At 41.2% G+C, this 16,509-nt stretch overlaps 1 protein-coding gene across 1 annotated transcript in view; it reads right to left on the bottom strand.

The window, feature by feature from the left end:
* The window catches only part of LOC101739811 (uncharacterized protein CG3556), a 100,088-nt gene that overhangs the window by 14,479 nt on the left and 69,100 nt on the right, over nucleotides 1-16,509 (bottom strand). Inside the window, exons 2-3 of the mRNA XM_012697046.4 lie at nucleotides 2,663-2,729; nucleotides 1,708-1,898 (exon numbers count right to left, since the gene is read on the bottom strand). Coding sequence (XP_012552500.1) covers nucleotides 1,708-1,898; nucleotides 2,663-2,720 — 249 coding nt within the window. The 5' untranslated portion in view covers nucleotides 2,721-2,729. The remainder of the gene's footprint in view (nucleotides 1-1,707; nucleotides 1,899-2,662; nucleotides 2,730-16,509) is intronic.

Here is a 16,509-nt window from a genome sequence, read left to right as displayed (position 1 = left end):
CCCTAGTAGTGATAAATGTAATAAGTCTCAAGGATCTGTCGAGAGAGCAAATCAAGACAGTGAAACAATGTTAGCTACTTAGCTGGAAACCAACAAAACAAGACATTGGTCAGAAGGTCTAAGATTCATACAGTTTATGAAAAACAAAGCTTTCCATTCAGGAATAAATACGAGTCCTTATGAAGCTATGTTTGGTTGTAAACCAAAAATTGGGTTAAAAACTTTTCTGCCCGCTGTTGATATTTCACATATTACAAGCGAAGAAGATTTAGAAAGACTTCAAGACCCTCAACATGCTGATACTGACGACTGTAACTCCTTGGATCATACTACGGACGTGCACTCAGTTGATATCCATTCTCAACAAATTGAACCTACTTCGAATATTTATCGGTTGATGCCCATTCTGTGCAAATTGAACCTGAATTGCAGAGTGAGCTCGAAATTAACTCAAATCAGGAAAATCCCAAAGAAATTGCTGTTAACAATGCAAATAAGGAAGAAACGATTATCAATTCGGAAAATCAAAATATAGATAAAGAGCTTGTCTCAATCATCCCCACTACTTCCACTAAAATTCAAGAAGTTCGAGATTCTGCGAGAGAGTCTCTCCAAAAGCAAGCTGAAAAAATGTTAAAACTATCCAAAACAAAATTTCCAGTTGGAAAAATAGGGGACAGCGTTAGGATACGCGTGCCAGAAGTCGATCAAGCCAAGGCAGATAGCTTAACCATAATCGGCGTTATTATGTCAGTTACTGATCATAACCTATACAAGCTGGGGACAAAGTATGGCGTTCTAAATCAAGTGTATTCACGAAATGAGTTTACAGTTTGCAAGGAAAAGTTTGTCAGTATTGATGAGGTTCCTAATACAATTTGCAGTCTGCGAGAATGTGCCCGCAAGGACTCAAATTTGGGGGGGCAAGGCTTTCAACACTGCAACTGTACTGGCGAATGCAACTCTAATCGCTGCAAATGCAAAAAAATGCACGTTCTTTGCAATTCTAAGTGCCATAAAAGTCTTTCTTGCAAAAATAAATAATATTTTTAGTTTCTTTTTTTATGAGTCTTTAATTGTTTTATTTTGATGTTATTTTTATTGCAATTTAAATAGCAATATATTTTACTTGCACAACAAATATTTGTTGAATTCTATGATAATACTTATAAAAATTTAATTTGTTGCATTTATAAGTGCTACAGAAGATTTACAGGCAAACCAAATATGATTGTTAATGATTGCTTTTAGGATTCGTGTTGATTTTATTAATGAAACAATAATTGCTTAATTTTATTTTTTTACAATTTTATGTACCACGAAAGACTTTCTTGCTTTGTTGTTTGCTTAGTTTGCAAGTACAAGTAACCTTGTTTGTGTGATCTCTAATTAATATAATTGTAAGACTGTGTTTAATATTATAAATAAATACTTGCTGGTCAAAAAACATTGTGTTTTTATTTATTTTATAACTTTTACCAATATGTGTCGTGAATTATTAATAATTACTACTAAAAGTAATAAATTTCGATCGTTTATTCACATTTACCAAAACATGTGGTTATTATTAATAATTTTGTAAAATTATTAATAATTTTCAATTAATCAGATTTACCGTAACATATATATTAGTATAGATTATAATATAAGAGCAGGTATAGTTTATAGTTGTACCGGTAGTATGCTATAGTGGATTAGTGGTTTCACCTGAAGTGTGAGCATCACGTTGTGAGTATCGTTGCCCCAGCCCCAGTCCGCTTGCCGATGGTTCAGGAGGTACTGCAGCGCCTTCTGAATGGCCTGACCTTCGTTCAAGGTCTCTGCTTCCCAAGTCACGCTGGTAGGGGGAGAGGCGGTCGTAGAAGATTTGGTCGTGGCTGTGGTCGGTGGCTCGGTCTCTGTGGAGTACAGTTGAGCGTACAGCATCTCCTTCGTCGTTAATTTCTTTTATATCTTCAATGAGATTTTAATAGCTCGTTATTCTAGAGTTTAGTGACAATGGAGTTAATGTTTTTTTTTTCTATACTTCAGAAGACTTCAGTTTAATGTATATGTATAAAAACCTCTTTGTCCAAAATAGACAACTGTACGTATGTAACGTAATAAGTTAACCCAACAAAAAATACGACATAATGTAACAATTTACATTATTTTTTTGTTGCTTATGTGTCTAGACGAGCTCACAGCTCACCTGGTGTTATCTGGTTACCGGAGCCTATAGACATCTACAACCTAAATGCGCCACCCAACTTGAGATATAAGTTCTAATGTCTCAGTATAGTTACAACGGCTGCCCCACCCTTAAAACCGAAACGCATTACTTCACGGCAGAAATAGGCAGGGTGGTGGTACCTTCCCTTGCGGACTCACAAGACGTCCTACCATCAGTAATAACGCAAATTATAATTTTGCTGGTTTGATTTTTATTACACGATGCTATTCCTTCTTGAAGATTCGTCATTCGTATTTTATTAGAAAAATTGGTACCCGCCGGCGGGATTCGAACACCGGGTGCATCGCTCGACACGAATTTACCGGATTCGATGCCTTATTCTGTAGGCCACGACGACTTCAATCATACATGCTACTTTCTTAAGATATTAATAAAACAACAAGCACTAAGAAGACCTTTTTAAAGACGAGAAAACCAATTTTAACCTACCAGTTTGTCCGTAGACCGTATGGAGGAAGATCAGAATACAAAACGCCCAATAAGCCATGTTGATGATCTGAAACAAAGAAATAGAATTACAATATAATTACGGTAGTTGGCATAATATTCAAATGACGACGACACTTCGGTCGCATGTGACCGCGAAAACCGTAAAGTTTCGACACGTTATTGAGATATGATATCTATTGTCTCCAGTATTGACTTAGTATCAGATGGGCCGTGAGCTCGGCTGCTAGCTCGTTCACTCATGGAATTTAGTAGAGTATTATAATTTATTATAATTTGCGTAGTTACTGGTGGTAGGACCTCTGTTGAGCCCACGCAGGTAGGTACCACCGCCCTGCCTATTTCTGCCCTGAAGCAGTAATGCGTTTCGGTGTGAAGGGTGGGGCAGCCGTTGTAATGTAAAAGAAAGTAAAAGAAGTTGTAAAATATGTCTATGAACTCCAGTAACCACTTAGCACCAGGTGGGTTGTGAGCTCGTACACCCATCCAAGCAATAAAATAAAAATTAATGAATTTGGATTTAAGATTGTTGTGCCATTTTAACAAGTTCAGGGAATTCTCTTTTCACAAGGTATCTTAGATAAATATTCAAATGTTCACGACCTCTGTACGACAGGGAAGTCTGGATAAATATCTAGAAAGATCTAGGAAGTCCTAAACAAAGGGAGATACGGACGAGCCATATTAGATCTCGCTTCGCGTGGATTTAAGATAAGTCACGGTGTTAAAATTGTGAGTTAGCTGATTAGCAAATCAATATGTGCCAGTTTAACATCTTACATATCGTTTCCCCACTCCTAAGGGTCGCGACCACATGTGATGTTCTTCCACTATGCTCGATCATGGGTGGCATGGTCCGCATGGTATAGACTACCACCGAGAGCTTCTCTTGCTAGATCTGACCATCTGGCTGGTGTTCTGCCCACGGCGCGCTTGCCCTCTATGCGACCCGCAATTATATATACAGTCAAAACCGTTTACTGCGACATCGTTTAATACAACATGCCGGTTATAATAACCAAGAACAAAGGTCCCGGCTGAATGCTATATGACCGCCTTATTAAAAATATTGCTTTCTACGACATTGGTAATAACGACATACCTCATAAAACGACCACATTTAACTAATATTTCGGAGAATTAGATCTGTTAGAACGACCGGCTAAGCTGTATTGTAAACAATTTCAATAGGTGTCCACATTTGTCTTCAATGGCTTTTAAAATCAGGAAAGAAAACAATAGGATTTAGTTCAGTTTAGGGTATTTTCTAATTCTTAGAAACAAAACACGTGCATGCGGTAGTCATAGCCCACTTCTTCATATCTCTTCAGTTAGTTTGTTACTTATCTATACATAAGACGCACCAAAACTTTGTGGAGTTATTCGTGAAACTTTCAAAATCTCGCAAAGAAAAAAAAAACAAATTAATATTGAAGAAAAATCGCGTATTATGTAAATATAGTTTTCCAATAATTCCCTATCGATTTGTTTATACTTGCACGATACACATTAAGCATCACCGGTTGTTACGACTATCGGTTTTTACGACTGAATATGAGCAGTCCCTTCGATGTCGTTATAACAGATTTTGACTGTATTTGTATTTGTTCTTATCCCGCAAATATATTTAAACATTATACAGCACTACACACGTGAAAGCATTAATTAATTTTTGTCAATTAGGATAATATGTTAACTCAATATTCAGTGTCCAAGTTTACTCCTACTAATATTATAAATGCGAAAGTTTACGAGGACGGATGTTGGTTACGCTCTCATGCAAAAACTACTGAATAGATTATGGGGAAACTTTACCGTCTAATGGTTAATATATTAGAATGGCAATTAAACTATAATATAGGACGATCAGCGTGCCATAAGTGACACGCTATGATTAATAAATGGTTTTCAATAAGTCGGCGACATTCACAGCGGAACGAGATATCATTGGTAATCTTATACATTATGAATACACACGTGAACTTCTTATTTATGTAGATTCCCACCCGTAATACGTGTATAAGAGGCTGACACATCAAAATTTATAATAACACTAGCGATCCGCCCTCGCTTCGCTTCGGGAACATTTAGTTTTATTATTGATAGTTAGGTCCTGCGATGTTACCCGCGGTTATTGTCGTACCGCAGGTGACGCCGCGGGGCGAAGCTAGTCTAAAAAAGTAGCTTAAGTTATTCCTTATATCATCAGACACCTATCAGTGAAAGTCTCGTCAAAATCGGTCAAGCCGTTCCAGAGATTAGCCGGAACAAACAGACAGACAGACAAAAATTGTAAAAATGTTATTTTGGTGTATGTACCGTATATAACTAGTCAGGTCATAAGTATTGTCACACAGTAAAAACTTTTCTTTTAGAATGCTGGCCACAAAAAAGTTTATTGAATTCGAATTTCGAATTGTTCATGAAAATAAAAATGTATACTTTTAGAATTTTACTCATTTTTAAATATGGAGTGGACGCTTAAAGAAGACCGTGTTGCGTTGCATCATTGCGGTTACGCGCCAATTCAAATTTTTAACATACTGAAAAATTTGAATATAACCAAAAGATTCGTTTATCGTACCATCAAACGATACAACGAAGACTCTAGTGTAGATGACAGGTCAAGAAGTGGTCGCCCTCGGTCTGTTAGGACTCCAGCAGTGATAAAAGCTGTGAAGGCGCGAATTCAAAGAAATCCCAAACGTAAGCAGACACTGTTGGCCCTTGAAAAGGGTGTTAAATGAAGACTTAGGGCTTCGGGCATATCGAAGAAAAACAGGACATCGTTTGAATGCTCGTCTAATGGACCTGAGACTGAAGAGATGCCGCGCTTTGTTGAAGCGGTACGCGGGAAAAAAATATCGGGAAATTGTTTTTTCGGATGAAAAAATTTTTACCGTAGAAGAGAGCTACAACAAACAAAATGATAAGGTGTACGCACACAGTAGTGAAGAAGCGAGCAACCGTATTCCGCGTGTCCAACGAGGTCATTTTCCATGCTCGCTCATGGTATGGTTGGGAGTTTCTTATTGGGGCTTAACAGAGGTACATTTTTGTGAGAAAGGTGTAAAAACGAATGCAGTTGTGTATCAAAATACAGTCCTGACGAACCTTGTAGAACCTGTTTCTCATACCATGTTCAATAACAGGCACTGGGTATTCCAACAAGATTCGGCGCCAGCTCATAGAGCGAAGAGCACACAAGACTGGCTGGCGGCGCGTGAAATCGACTTCATCCGGCACGAAGACTGGCCCTCCTCCAGTCCAGATTTGAATCCGTTAGATTACAAGATATGGCAACACTTGGAGCAAAGGCGTGCTCAAAGCCTCATCCCAATTTGGAGTCACTCAAGACATCCTTGATTAAGGCAGCCGCCGATATTGACATGGACCTCGTTCGTGCTGCGATAGACGACTGCCGCGCAGATTGAAGGCCTGTATTCAAAATCACGGAGGTCATTTTGAATAAACTTTAGTGTCATAAGAATCTATGTTTTGTTAAGTTTATTTTGGTATATGAATGGTTACATAATGAATAAACTTGTTTCAATTATTTTACATTAAACATGTGACAGAATTTATGACCTGACTAGGTATAATCATATGCATGTAGTAAAAAGCGATTATTTGAATATTATTATATTATTCAATATTCTTACTGTTAGTAGGACGTCTTGTGAGTCCGCACGGGTAGGTACCACCGCCCCGCCTATTTCTGCCGTGAAGTAGTAATGCGTTTCGGTTTGAAGGGTGGGGCATCCGTTGTAACTATACTGAGATCTTAGAACTTAAAGGTGTGTGGCGCATTTACATTGCAGATGTCTATGGGTTCCAGTAACCACATAATAAGAGGTGGGCTGTGAGCTCGTCCACATATCTAGGCAATAAAAAAATATTTACAAACACACTCCAATTTTATTTATACGTATAGATTGTGTGGGCGTTTCAGTCAAATATACAGTTTATATCATGATACAAGCGCGCGAGACGCGGCTCTCCGTCGATCGCGTCTCTGAATATGTATAATGTTACGTCTGCTCTGTTCTCGTGGGGCCATAGTATCAGCGGCGTTTATAATATTTGTTCTTTAATATCGTGGATAGTTTGTTTTGCTACGATGTTCAGCTGCTATACGACCTTAATTATTTATTTATTTTAATGTCCGTCTGGTGTAGTGGTAAGTGACACGGTCACTACACAAGGGGATCGCGGGTTCGAATCCCGCCAAGGGAAGATATTTGTATGATAAATATAAAATGTCTTTTCCAGGGATATTCTTACTGGAAAAATCTTACATTTATTTCCGTTATCTGGTACCTGTAACACAAGTTCTTTACGAACTTAGCACGGGACTAGTTAACGTGGCGTGACTGTTAGTAAATATTTATTTATTTATTATTTATTTTTATTGCCCTTGTAGACAGACGGGGATACAGCCCGATATTAAATGCTTACCGTCGCCCATAGACATTAGCAATGCCAGGGGCACAGTCAAACCGCAGCCTACTAAATTCACTAGTTATCGTCACTAAAACGCGCCGTGTCTACAGAGAGTCTCTCTGTGTTTTATATCGTATTGAAGAGAATTTGGTCCGACCATCTGATTGGGCTGCTGACCCTCTCACTTACAGCACCAAAAGCAGCTACCAATCCAGTCTGCAAATTCCTAAGCAAGGTTAACTTAAAAAAAAAACATGTGTGCAATTCACACGTGGTAGAAGTGAAACCTTCCAAAAATTAAAATACAATCATCCTAAACGTCTTAAGTATATGTAAAATTTTGTCATAAGTAAATAATTGTAAGGTAGCGCCCTCTGTGAATTAATATTTTAATTTCACGTATAATCCTAAATTAAAATTCACTACAAGAGCTTTCATACACACGTTAGTAAAAAATCTCACAGATGGCGCTGTATTAAATAGTATGTATATTTCTGTCTCATTCTTTGCTGGCTTCATCCTACACATTTTTGTATTTGTGTCTCTTCCCTGTCGTTTTTTCCGTTGCATCCGGTTTGAAATCACAACGATTCTAAAGAAGTTTTCACTTCAATAAGCGGCCGGTTGTAAAACCACAAGCTAAATGAAATATGTACTCAGTCTAGATATCTACAGGGAAAATGGTCCTGCACTTTATCATTCCAGTTATTTGTTACGGGATACGGGTATGCGGCGTCCCTGGTCACTTGCAATTACCTACTGCCATTACACACAACACAAAAATGATATCCTTCAGTTTGTTTCAAAGTCTATACCATACTACAATCCTACATATTTATGTCTAGATGAATGGCGTGACCATAATCCAGTACTATTAGGACTTCCAAAAATCGGTGGGTGATGATTTCAGGTCACTATGTCTATGGATAACAAACAACAGCAGTGAGTTTTGTGGTTTCTCACTCAAATACAAAAGCACACCTTTTGATACCTAGTATAGACTACCTGGTATCACGGAACAGATCGGAAAGTATCACGAAAACAATTTGAAAGACAAGATTGTCATAATCTTCGTCTCGTTAAGTCGTATCTCATAGAAAATAAAGGTATCAAATCTACCGAAGGCATATTGATTTTATATAGTACACGCCGTTAGCTCCTGTTACACTCGGTGAAGCCGAAAAGAAATGTAATAAAAATCACTTTATCCCTGCGTCTGTTTTATGGCCCAATATAAATGTAAGTCGTTTGATATTCGATTTCGATGAGAAAGACAATTTATGCGGCGTATCACACGAGACGATCCGTGTTCGATTTGACGCGTGTTAGATGAAGCTCTTCAGGTATTCTGCGAACCTGGTACTTCGTGAACAAACACGTTGAGCATGTACTACTCACACGCTCGCAAATATTATTTTATGTACGAAAGCGTGTGGCGCAATGTATAATGAAAAAATATATGGGACGTAATCGAATAAAATTTTGTCATCTGAGTGAGCACTTCTGAAAAAAAAACAATGTATAAATAATGTGGAAAGATTATTTATTTAAAAATTTGATTCATAGGTTATGTGAAGAAAAATACTAACGTAATTTAAGCTCCTCGTTTATATGTGACCTTAGTACTTGTGGACACATAGCACAACGCACTCTGCACACATTTTATTTACTATGGTATGTTTGCAAAATTAGCTCTTACCTAAACATAAATAATAGCCCATTTGACATTTCTCAGCGGAAGGTACCACCACTCTTTTGCCTGATTCTCCTAAACATAATCGTGTATAATGAAGTCCAACCTATTATTACAAGGTAAGCGAGCCCATAGAAGTGAACACGGCCACTCCAGATCCGAGGTCTGAGCATAGGACTATTTCGCAGACTATTTCGCTAATCTATTAAAACTGCCGTAAAGCTAACTATTACGAGAGGGAGTAAGATTCTTTAATAATACCACACCGAACATACACGATGTTACGATACATCGCGTAAAACACACGAAGCTCGACAGGTAAACGGTTAATAGGACGTATTTTCACGGCTGACTGCGCGGACACCTTTCCAATTAGTGCACTAGACGGAAAATTACAGAACGCCACTTGCTGTAGGCAGCTGTATAAGGCCGATGGTAATTACGCAAGTGACGAGGCTATAATCTTATTAAAGCTTTGATGGAGTTAGGTTCTGTACCGTGATAGACGTTTAAAATTTACAGCCAGCCTAAATGAACAATTTACTCGTTTTTTTTTTGACTACCTATACGCTGATAGCCTAAGGGGCTACTCCAGATTCTCGCGGACGGGTAGATGAGCTCTCGGGGCTCAAATGGGAGTGTTTCTAACTCTGGCCCTAGCTAGAGAAGTGCTTCGCAGAATATACCACCGGATCGGAAACGCGATCCACTGAGAAGATCCGGCGAGAAACTCAGTGGGCTGTTCAACAGCCCTTCGTTGCAAGCGACGGGTTCAGCGAGGACGGTGACCGGTGCTTGTGGTACCTAAAGGCACCGATAATGGATCGGGCGGATCCGTAATGACGTGTTCCGTATTATTCGTATGTGTGACTCTTTTTGATGAATTTCATGTTAAAGGCAACTGTTTCTTTTTCATAAGTAACATAGACGAAGTTAATGATCACCGTGAATTAAATAGTCACAAGACCCGTCCATATATGTACCTCGCATTGAGACAACTTTGTTTTTAAATAAAATGAAATATTTAATTTTCGTTTTTAGAAAACAATGGAGTGAATTGTGTCAGCAACTTTTAAATCGCACGTAATCACTCACAGCCTTACGTAATAATATCAAGACTTGTACCTCAAATCTCAATCCGGGTAGGGGCATGCACATAGTGATGCCTATGGGTTTCAGTAACCAATCAAAGCACTAAATAAATAAAAGTGGAAATAACTTCGTTTCACACATACATTTGTCATTCTCTCAACAGACATGTTTTTTAACTTCCAAAACTTATTTAGTTAGGCGCTCGCATAAAACATTCGCTCCGCAAAAAAACAGTACGTGCAGATCTGAGCTATCAATCAGGCCGCGCTGGCGACGCGCGACATTCCAAAAGATAAATTACATAGTTCTTTTACCCGTATTCATACGATTAATGTGGCGTTTCATCGCGTTGCTACAGTGTGTTGAATAACATGCGATATGTTGCGCGAGAGAGTTATACGACGGAAGAGAACATTTATCATTTACTACTACTACACTGAAAGTTGACTAATCGGGTTAAAGGTTGTTTCCAAATTAGGGGACCGAAAGCGAGTTATTTGATTTAATTCTCATAACCTTAATGTTACCGTAATTATAAGTACAGTTTTGTTGTCACGACAACACTGTTAAATTAGAAGTTATACATTATAAGCAACCCCAAATCTCATTCGTATCACTGGTTCGAAATATAAATTTTAGCTTATTTGATATTTTTCCAGTAATGCGTGTTGAAATGCGGCAATTTTGTTTTTTTTATATTTTTTTTATTGCTTAGATGGATGGACGAGCTCACAGCCCACCTGGTGTTAAGTGGTTGCTGGAGCCCATAGACATCTACAACGTAAATGCGCCACCCACCTCGAGATATAAGTTCTAAGGTCTCAGTATAGTTACAACGGCTACCCCACCCTTCAAACCGAAACGCATTACTGCTTCACGGCAGAAATAGGCGGGGCGGTGGTACCTACCCGTGCGGACTCCCAAGAGGTCCTACCTCCAGTGATTACGCAAATTATAATTTTGCGGGTTTGATTTTTATTACTCGATGTTATTCCTTCACCGTGTAAGTCAATCGTGAACATTTGTTGACCCAATTTGAAAAAAAAAAACGTGCTCAATTTTATGTTGGTTTTCTTGATTTTTCTCTTAAATTTTGCTGATTAGTTTTTATTTAAGTACAGGAAAGTATTTAGGAAGTTCAGTAATTTGGAAATAATAAATTACGTAAAATAAAAAAAAATCGTAAATCAAATTATCAATTAAAATAACAAAATATGTCTCTTTATTTTTGTTTGACAACATAAAATTACATAGAAATAGAAATAATTACAAAATAGAGAGAGAAGAGATGAGAGACCATCTAAGCAATAAAAAAAAAAGAGAACGAAAAGAAAGAAGGAAAAAGAGAAAGGTATTATACACTACTCGCTTGTGTATACGACTGTCGCGCCTGCGCACGTCTCATTTAACGGTTTTATTCTACGGACTTTTTCTTACGGTTTTATTATCACATTTTTTTAGTTCGGTCGCGCAGCTAAATCCCTATCTCCTCCAAGCCTGCCATAAGGAACTTCGTTCCAATATGTTTGTGATGTGGGAATCGAACCCACAACCCACGGCGCAATGTCAGGGATACTAAGTACTGTACCACTGAGTCAGTCACAACCCGCTGAGTTTCTCACCGCATTTTCTAAGTGGGTCGCGATTCCGATTGTAGATTCAGCGAAGCTCTACTCTTGCTAGGGCTATTCACTCAGGTTGAGCCGGTGAGCTCACCTACTGTTCCGGGCGAACTTAGAATCTAATAGCCTCTTAAACTTTTTTTTAATGATTTTAATTTTACTGGTGGCCCGAGGGCTTTTCCAGTTTCACCAGGACAGGTGAGCGAGCAAAGGCTCAGCCAGGAGGGGTGGGATTTGCTAACAACTGCCCGAGCGCCTCCGACGGAGACCTAACAACTCAAGAGCAATTGCTTCGCGAATGAATCTACTACCGGAACGGAATCGCGACCCGCTGAGAAGATCCGGCGAGAAACTCAGCGGGCTGATGCACGGGTTAGGTTGCACGTCGACCTCTTTGTCGAATTCGACGAGTACGGTTACCGAGGTCCCTAAGCCTGCTCCTAGTATTAGAGCTGAAGGCGTCTAATGCAAAGGTTATTGGATCTGATGGATCTGTAAGGACGTGAATCCCTCTTAGACTACCAATGATTAGGTAGGAGGAAAAAGAGTCAATCATGACTTAATTCTCCTTTCAACTGTCAAACATAGCTGTCATATTCAAATAAAGTTTCGTTAATACACAATGCGCCCTACTGTAAGGCTTTTCATCAATTTTTATTACCCCACTTTGGCAAGCGAACGAACGGATGCGACAGTGATATAAAACAAGGCATACAATATAAATAATGTCGATACATTGTTGTTAATGGATCGCCAACTATGAAACCAAAGTGCCGTAGACAATATGCTTACATTGTATTATATAACGGATGCGATTCATGTCACAAACTATACATCAGAAAAATGAAATATTATTTATACTTTATGAACCATATACGAGATAGAGTATTTCTACGCTAATCTATACTAATATATAAATCTACAGTGGTTTTTACGGATGTCCCGTTATAACTACTGAACCGTGCATCCGATTGACTTGAAACTTGGTATCCATGTAGAAAATACATGTACTTAATGGATAGGCTAATATTTATATGAGCGTTGGACTCCCTACACCAGTTGCGGGGGCGTTAATGATAAGAATGTTTGTGGGGGTGAGAGATAATAATGTTAATTTTAAATGCCCAGCGAAGCTCACGGGTACATCTAGTAACGTATAAAACGCTTAATGTATTGCTTGTTCAGCTATTAGCTGTAGTTTTTATAGACAAGCATATTATGGTCTACCTGATGAAGAGTTACTGTCACTTGTAGAGTCGCGAAAATACTTTTTAAGCTGAGGATTGAAACGTGATATATAAGCATAGTGTTCAGTAAAGACCGTGGAGGAAAGTTCGTATTAAAACCAAGGGATATGTGGCCAAAATTTCATTTTATAGTAAAGATTTGGCATTGCTGGCATTGCTGAAGTCCACGGGCGACGGTAACCACTCACCATCAGGTGGGCCGTGTGCTCGACTGCCTACAAGGGCAATATAAAAAAAAAGAGAGATGACCTCAAATCCTCAGAACATCATCGAGCAGATGCAGTTCGGTAGCAGTCAATGATACTCACCAAGCAATTCCTTAATTACCTCATCTCAAGCTTTCACTCCCATCAGTTGAGAGCCAAACGTTACGGCGATACAGCGGTCCAATAATAAAAACTGATTGCCCTACATCTATAGACGAAATCGCTACATTAATTTTATGTTTATGAAGAACCACGTTGTTCCTCGTTAGGAAATGTTCGTGAAATATGCAACACAATAAGGCCGCAGGTAAGAATTTCTAATAGACGAAACAAATATTAAAAAGACCCCTACTAAGGTTCCTCAACTCGCTAGTTGTCAATCACGCCAAATAGAAATGAGTTAGGAGATGCATCCAACGAGAGAGATTTTGGTACATAACATAAACATTTCCAAGGGCATATTTCATTTCACCGGTAATTCATTGTTTTAAAAAACAGTTTGTCGCTCTTGGACATTGGCAGTGCAAGAGACACAGGTTAACTGCTACCTATTAACGGTCATACCCAACCTAACCGGCGCCATCTAGGCGAACTTCGGACAGTCTGCCGACCGAGAGGGCTGGTGGTCGTGGCGCTGACGACCGCCAGTCCGGCGTCCCGAGGGGGAGGGTGATGGGAGAGATGTGCTCCGCACTAAGCGCTTCACTTTCCCCCCTTTGCCTTTTCATGAGTTCTGTCTCATGCGAGGTTTGGACGCTGGTTGTTGAGCGACAGGAGGTTTTAGTCAGTTCGACTCCGACATACCCCGGCCAGTATCCCCAGAGAAGGGCGGAAGTCCGGCGATTTCCGCCTGACCAAAAAAAAACAACCTATTAACGGTCATGGACTACATTTTTCATTTTTTTATTGCTTAGAAGGTTGGACGAGCTCACAGCCCACCTGGTGTTAAGTGGTTACCTGAGTCCATAGACATCTACAACGTAAATGCACCACCCACTTTGAGATATAAGATTTTAAGCATTCTCCTCTTTTCAAACACTTCACGGAACAAAAAGGGGGTTAATTCAAAGATAGAGGGTACTTGGCAAAAATTGTGAGTAACAGAATGTTTCCTGTATACTTATGAGATCTGAACGGCAATATCGGTCACGTTTGATGCGAGAGGAAATTTCGTAGCTCTTGTTTTAGTCTTCGGAAGGGTAGATTTGATTGTCAAAACCGAACATCCAAATTAAGAGTATTTTGAATTAACAAATATGTCGTAAGTAAATTTTTTTGGGAGACATCGTTATTTCTTGACTCAGTAATCGTGCCTTTAAATCAAGAAATCATAGGGTTGAGATTCGAAATGAAGCATTATATTTCCAGTAGTCATGTGCGATAAGTTGACGGCTCAACTGATACGAAGTGCACACTAGGGCTCAAGACACATAATAAAAACGCCACCTTAGCTGTATCGCTTCATAGGAATACACGCTAACAATGAAAAATTATAAGACGTCCATTTAATATATAATCGAGATCCATTAGTAGAAAAATTGATGTTTATAGAGAGAATTATGTCTGGTACAACACCCCGGGGAAATAAAGACGGGGCGGGGGTGACCCGGGCGATGACCTGTCCGACTGGCTAGTTATAGAGGGGGACTTGCGCTATGTTAGTCCTTTTAGTCTTTTTTATAGTTTCCCTGGTTCTATTCATTATTTTAAATTGGGTCTTTAACCACAGACGTGATATTGGTGTTTTATATCAAACTGTTGACGATCGTTTTGCCTTAGTATAAATTGATTTCAAAAAATGTTATTATGGAAGGTTTTACCGATAATGTTTTTAATTTGGTTACTTCTAGGGTGGCCAAATTTGTACACGTATCAATGACGATATGGTTTTTTTTTTTTTTTTTGTCAGGAGGAAATCGCCAGACTCCCACCCTCCACTGGGGATGGAGGGTGGGGCATGTCGGAGTCGAACCGACTAAAACCTCCTGTCGCTCAACAACCAACGTCCAACCCTCGCATGAGACAGAACTCATGAAAAGGCAAGGGGAGGAGAGTGAAGCGTTTAGTGCGGAGCACATCTCTCCCATCACCCTCCCCCTCGGGACGCCGGGCCAGCGATCGTCGGCGCCACGACCACCAGCCCTCTCGGTCGGCAGGCTGTCCGAAGCCCGCCTAGATGGCGCCGGTTTGAATAGGTTATCCTACGAAATACCCCGCTGGGTCAGAACCAGCGTGGGTCGAGGATAGCCGGCCTTCCATCACCCGGATGCTCTTGCGTAAAACGCGTGCAGAGCAGCTTGCACGTCGTCTTCTTAGGCCCCCTTCGCCGGGCCCCAGAGCGACATATGAGGGGGACCCGAAACACTTAGAGGGCCAGGGCTAGGGCGAGATCCGCCTCCCTGGCCCCCGCTCGACGGCGACGGGCTTGTGCGTCTCTCACGCGCCCCGCCGCCTCCTTCTGCGAGATGGTGCACTCGCAGAAGTCGAGCATCGCCTTCCACGACTCGTCGTCACCGAGCATCGATGCCACAACACTCGGCAACGACAAGTCGTTTCCTATTTTTGCGACAAGGACACGGCGCCACCCCTCCCATGCGGGGCAGGCAATGAGCGTGTGCTCCGCCGTGTCCAAGTCGCAACCACAATGGTAACACTCTGCCGTCGGCTCGGCTCCGATCCGGTGCAGGAACTCACCGAAGCAACCATGCCCAGTGAGCACCTGCGTGAGCCGGAAAGTGAGGCGTCCTCTGTCACGATTCACCCAATCCACAAGAATCGGGCGAATCGCCTCGACGGTCCTACGACCAGCCGAAGGATCGGCCAGCCGCCTGGACCATGACTCCAGCACGGACCGCCGAGATTGGGCCCTCCGCGCTCTGACCACACTGGGGCTGGGACGCGCCACGCCCCGGGCACGAAGGTTAGCCCGCCACTGATAGTCAGCAGCGAGCGCCTCCGCCTCCAGGACCCAAGGCGGCGTCCCAGCCAGTACACACGCCGCCTCAAAAGAGATGGTGCGATAACCACGGATGACCCTGACCGCGATGGTGCGTTGCGGCCGTTGCAGCAACTTCGCTACCCCCACGGCCAGGGACTGGCCCCACACGGGTGCCCCGTATAAGGCCATTGACCGCACCACCCCCGTATAGAGACGGCGCGTCACCTGGTCAGGCCCCCCGATGTTGGGAAGAAGCCGGCTTAACGCGCCGGCCACCCCCAACAAACGAGGGACCAGGTGCTGAAAGTGAGCACGGAAGGTCCAACGACTGTCCAGAATGAGGCCGAGGTACTTTAACTGCACCCCGACCCCGATCCGGACGCCTCCAACCACGATATGGGCATCGACAGGTGGCACTCTCCGGGGCCTGTGGAACCACATGGCCTCGGATTTACTGAGCGCCACGTCGAGGCCCAATCTCCTGATTTTGCCGACGACATGCGCTACCCCAGCGGTGGCAAGACGAGCAGACTCAGCATGACGATATGGTAAGCCATATTATTATGGCCTAATATCCAGACAGGAAAG

This window comes from Bombyx mori, chromosome 16 (assembly GCF_030269925.1).
Source record: "Bombyx mori chromosome 16, ASM3026992v2".
Classification (NCBI taxonomy): domain Eukaryota; kingdom Metazoa; phylum Arthropoda; class Insecta; order Lepidoptera; family Bombycidae; genus Bombyx; species Bombyx mori.
The sequence above is the reverse complement of the archived record's forward strand: the minus strand, read 5'-3'. Positions and strand labels throughout refer to the sequence as shown.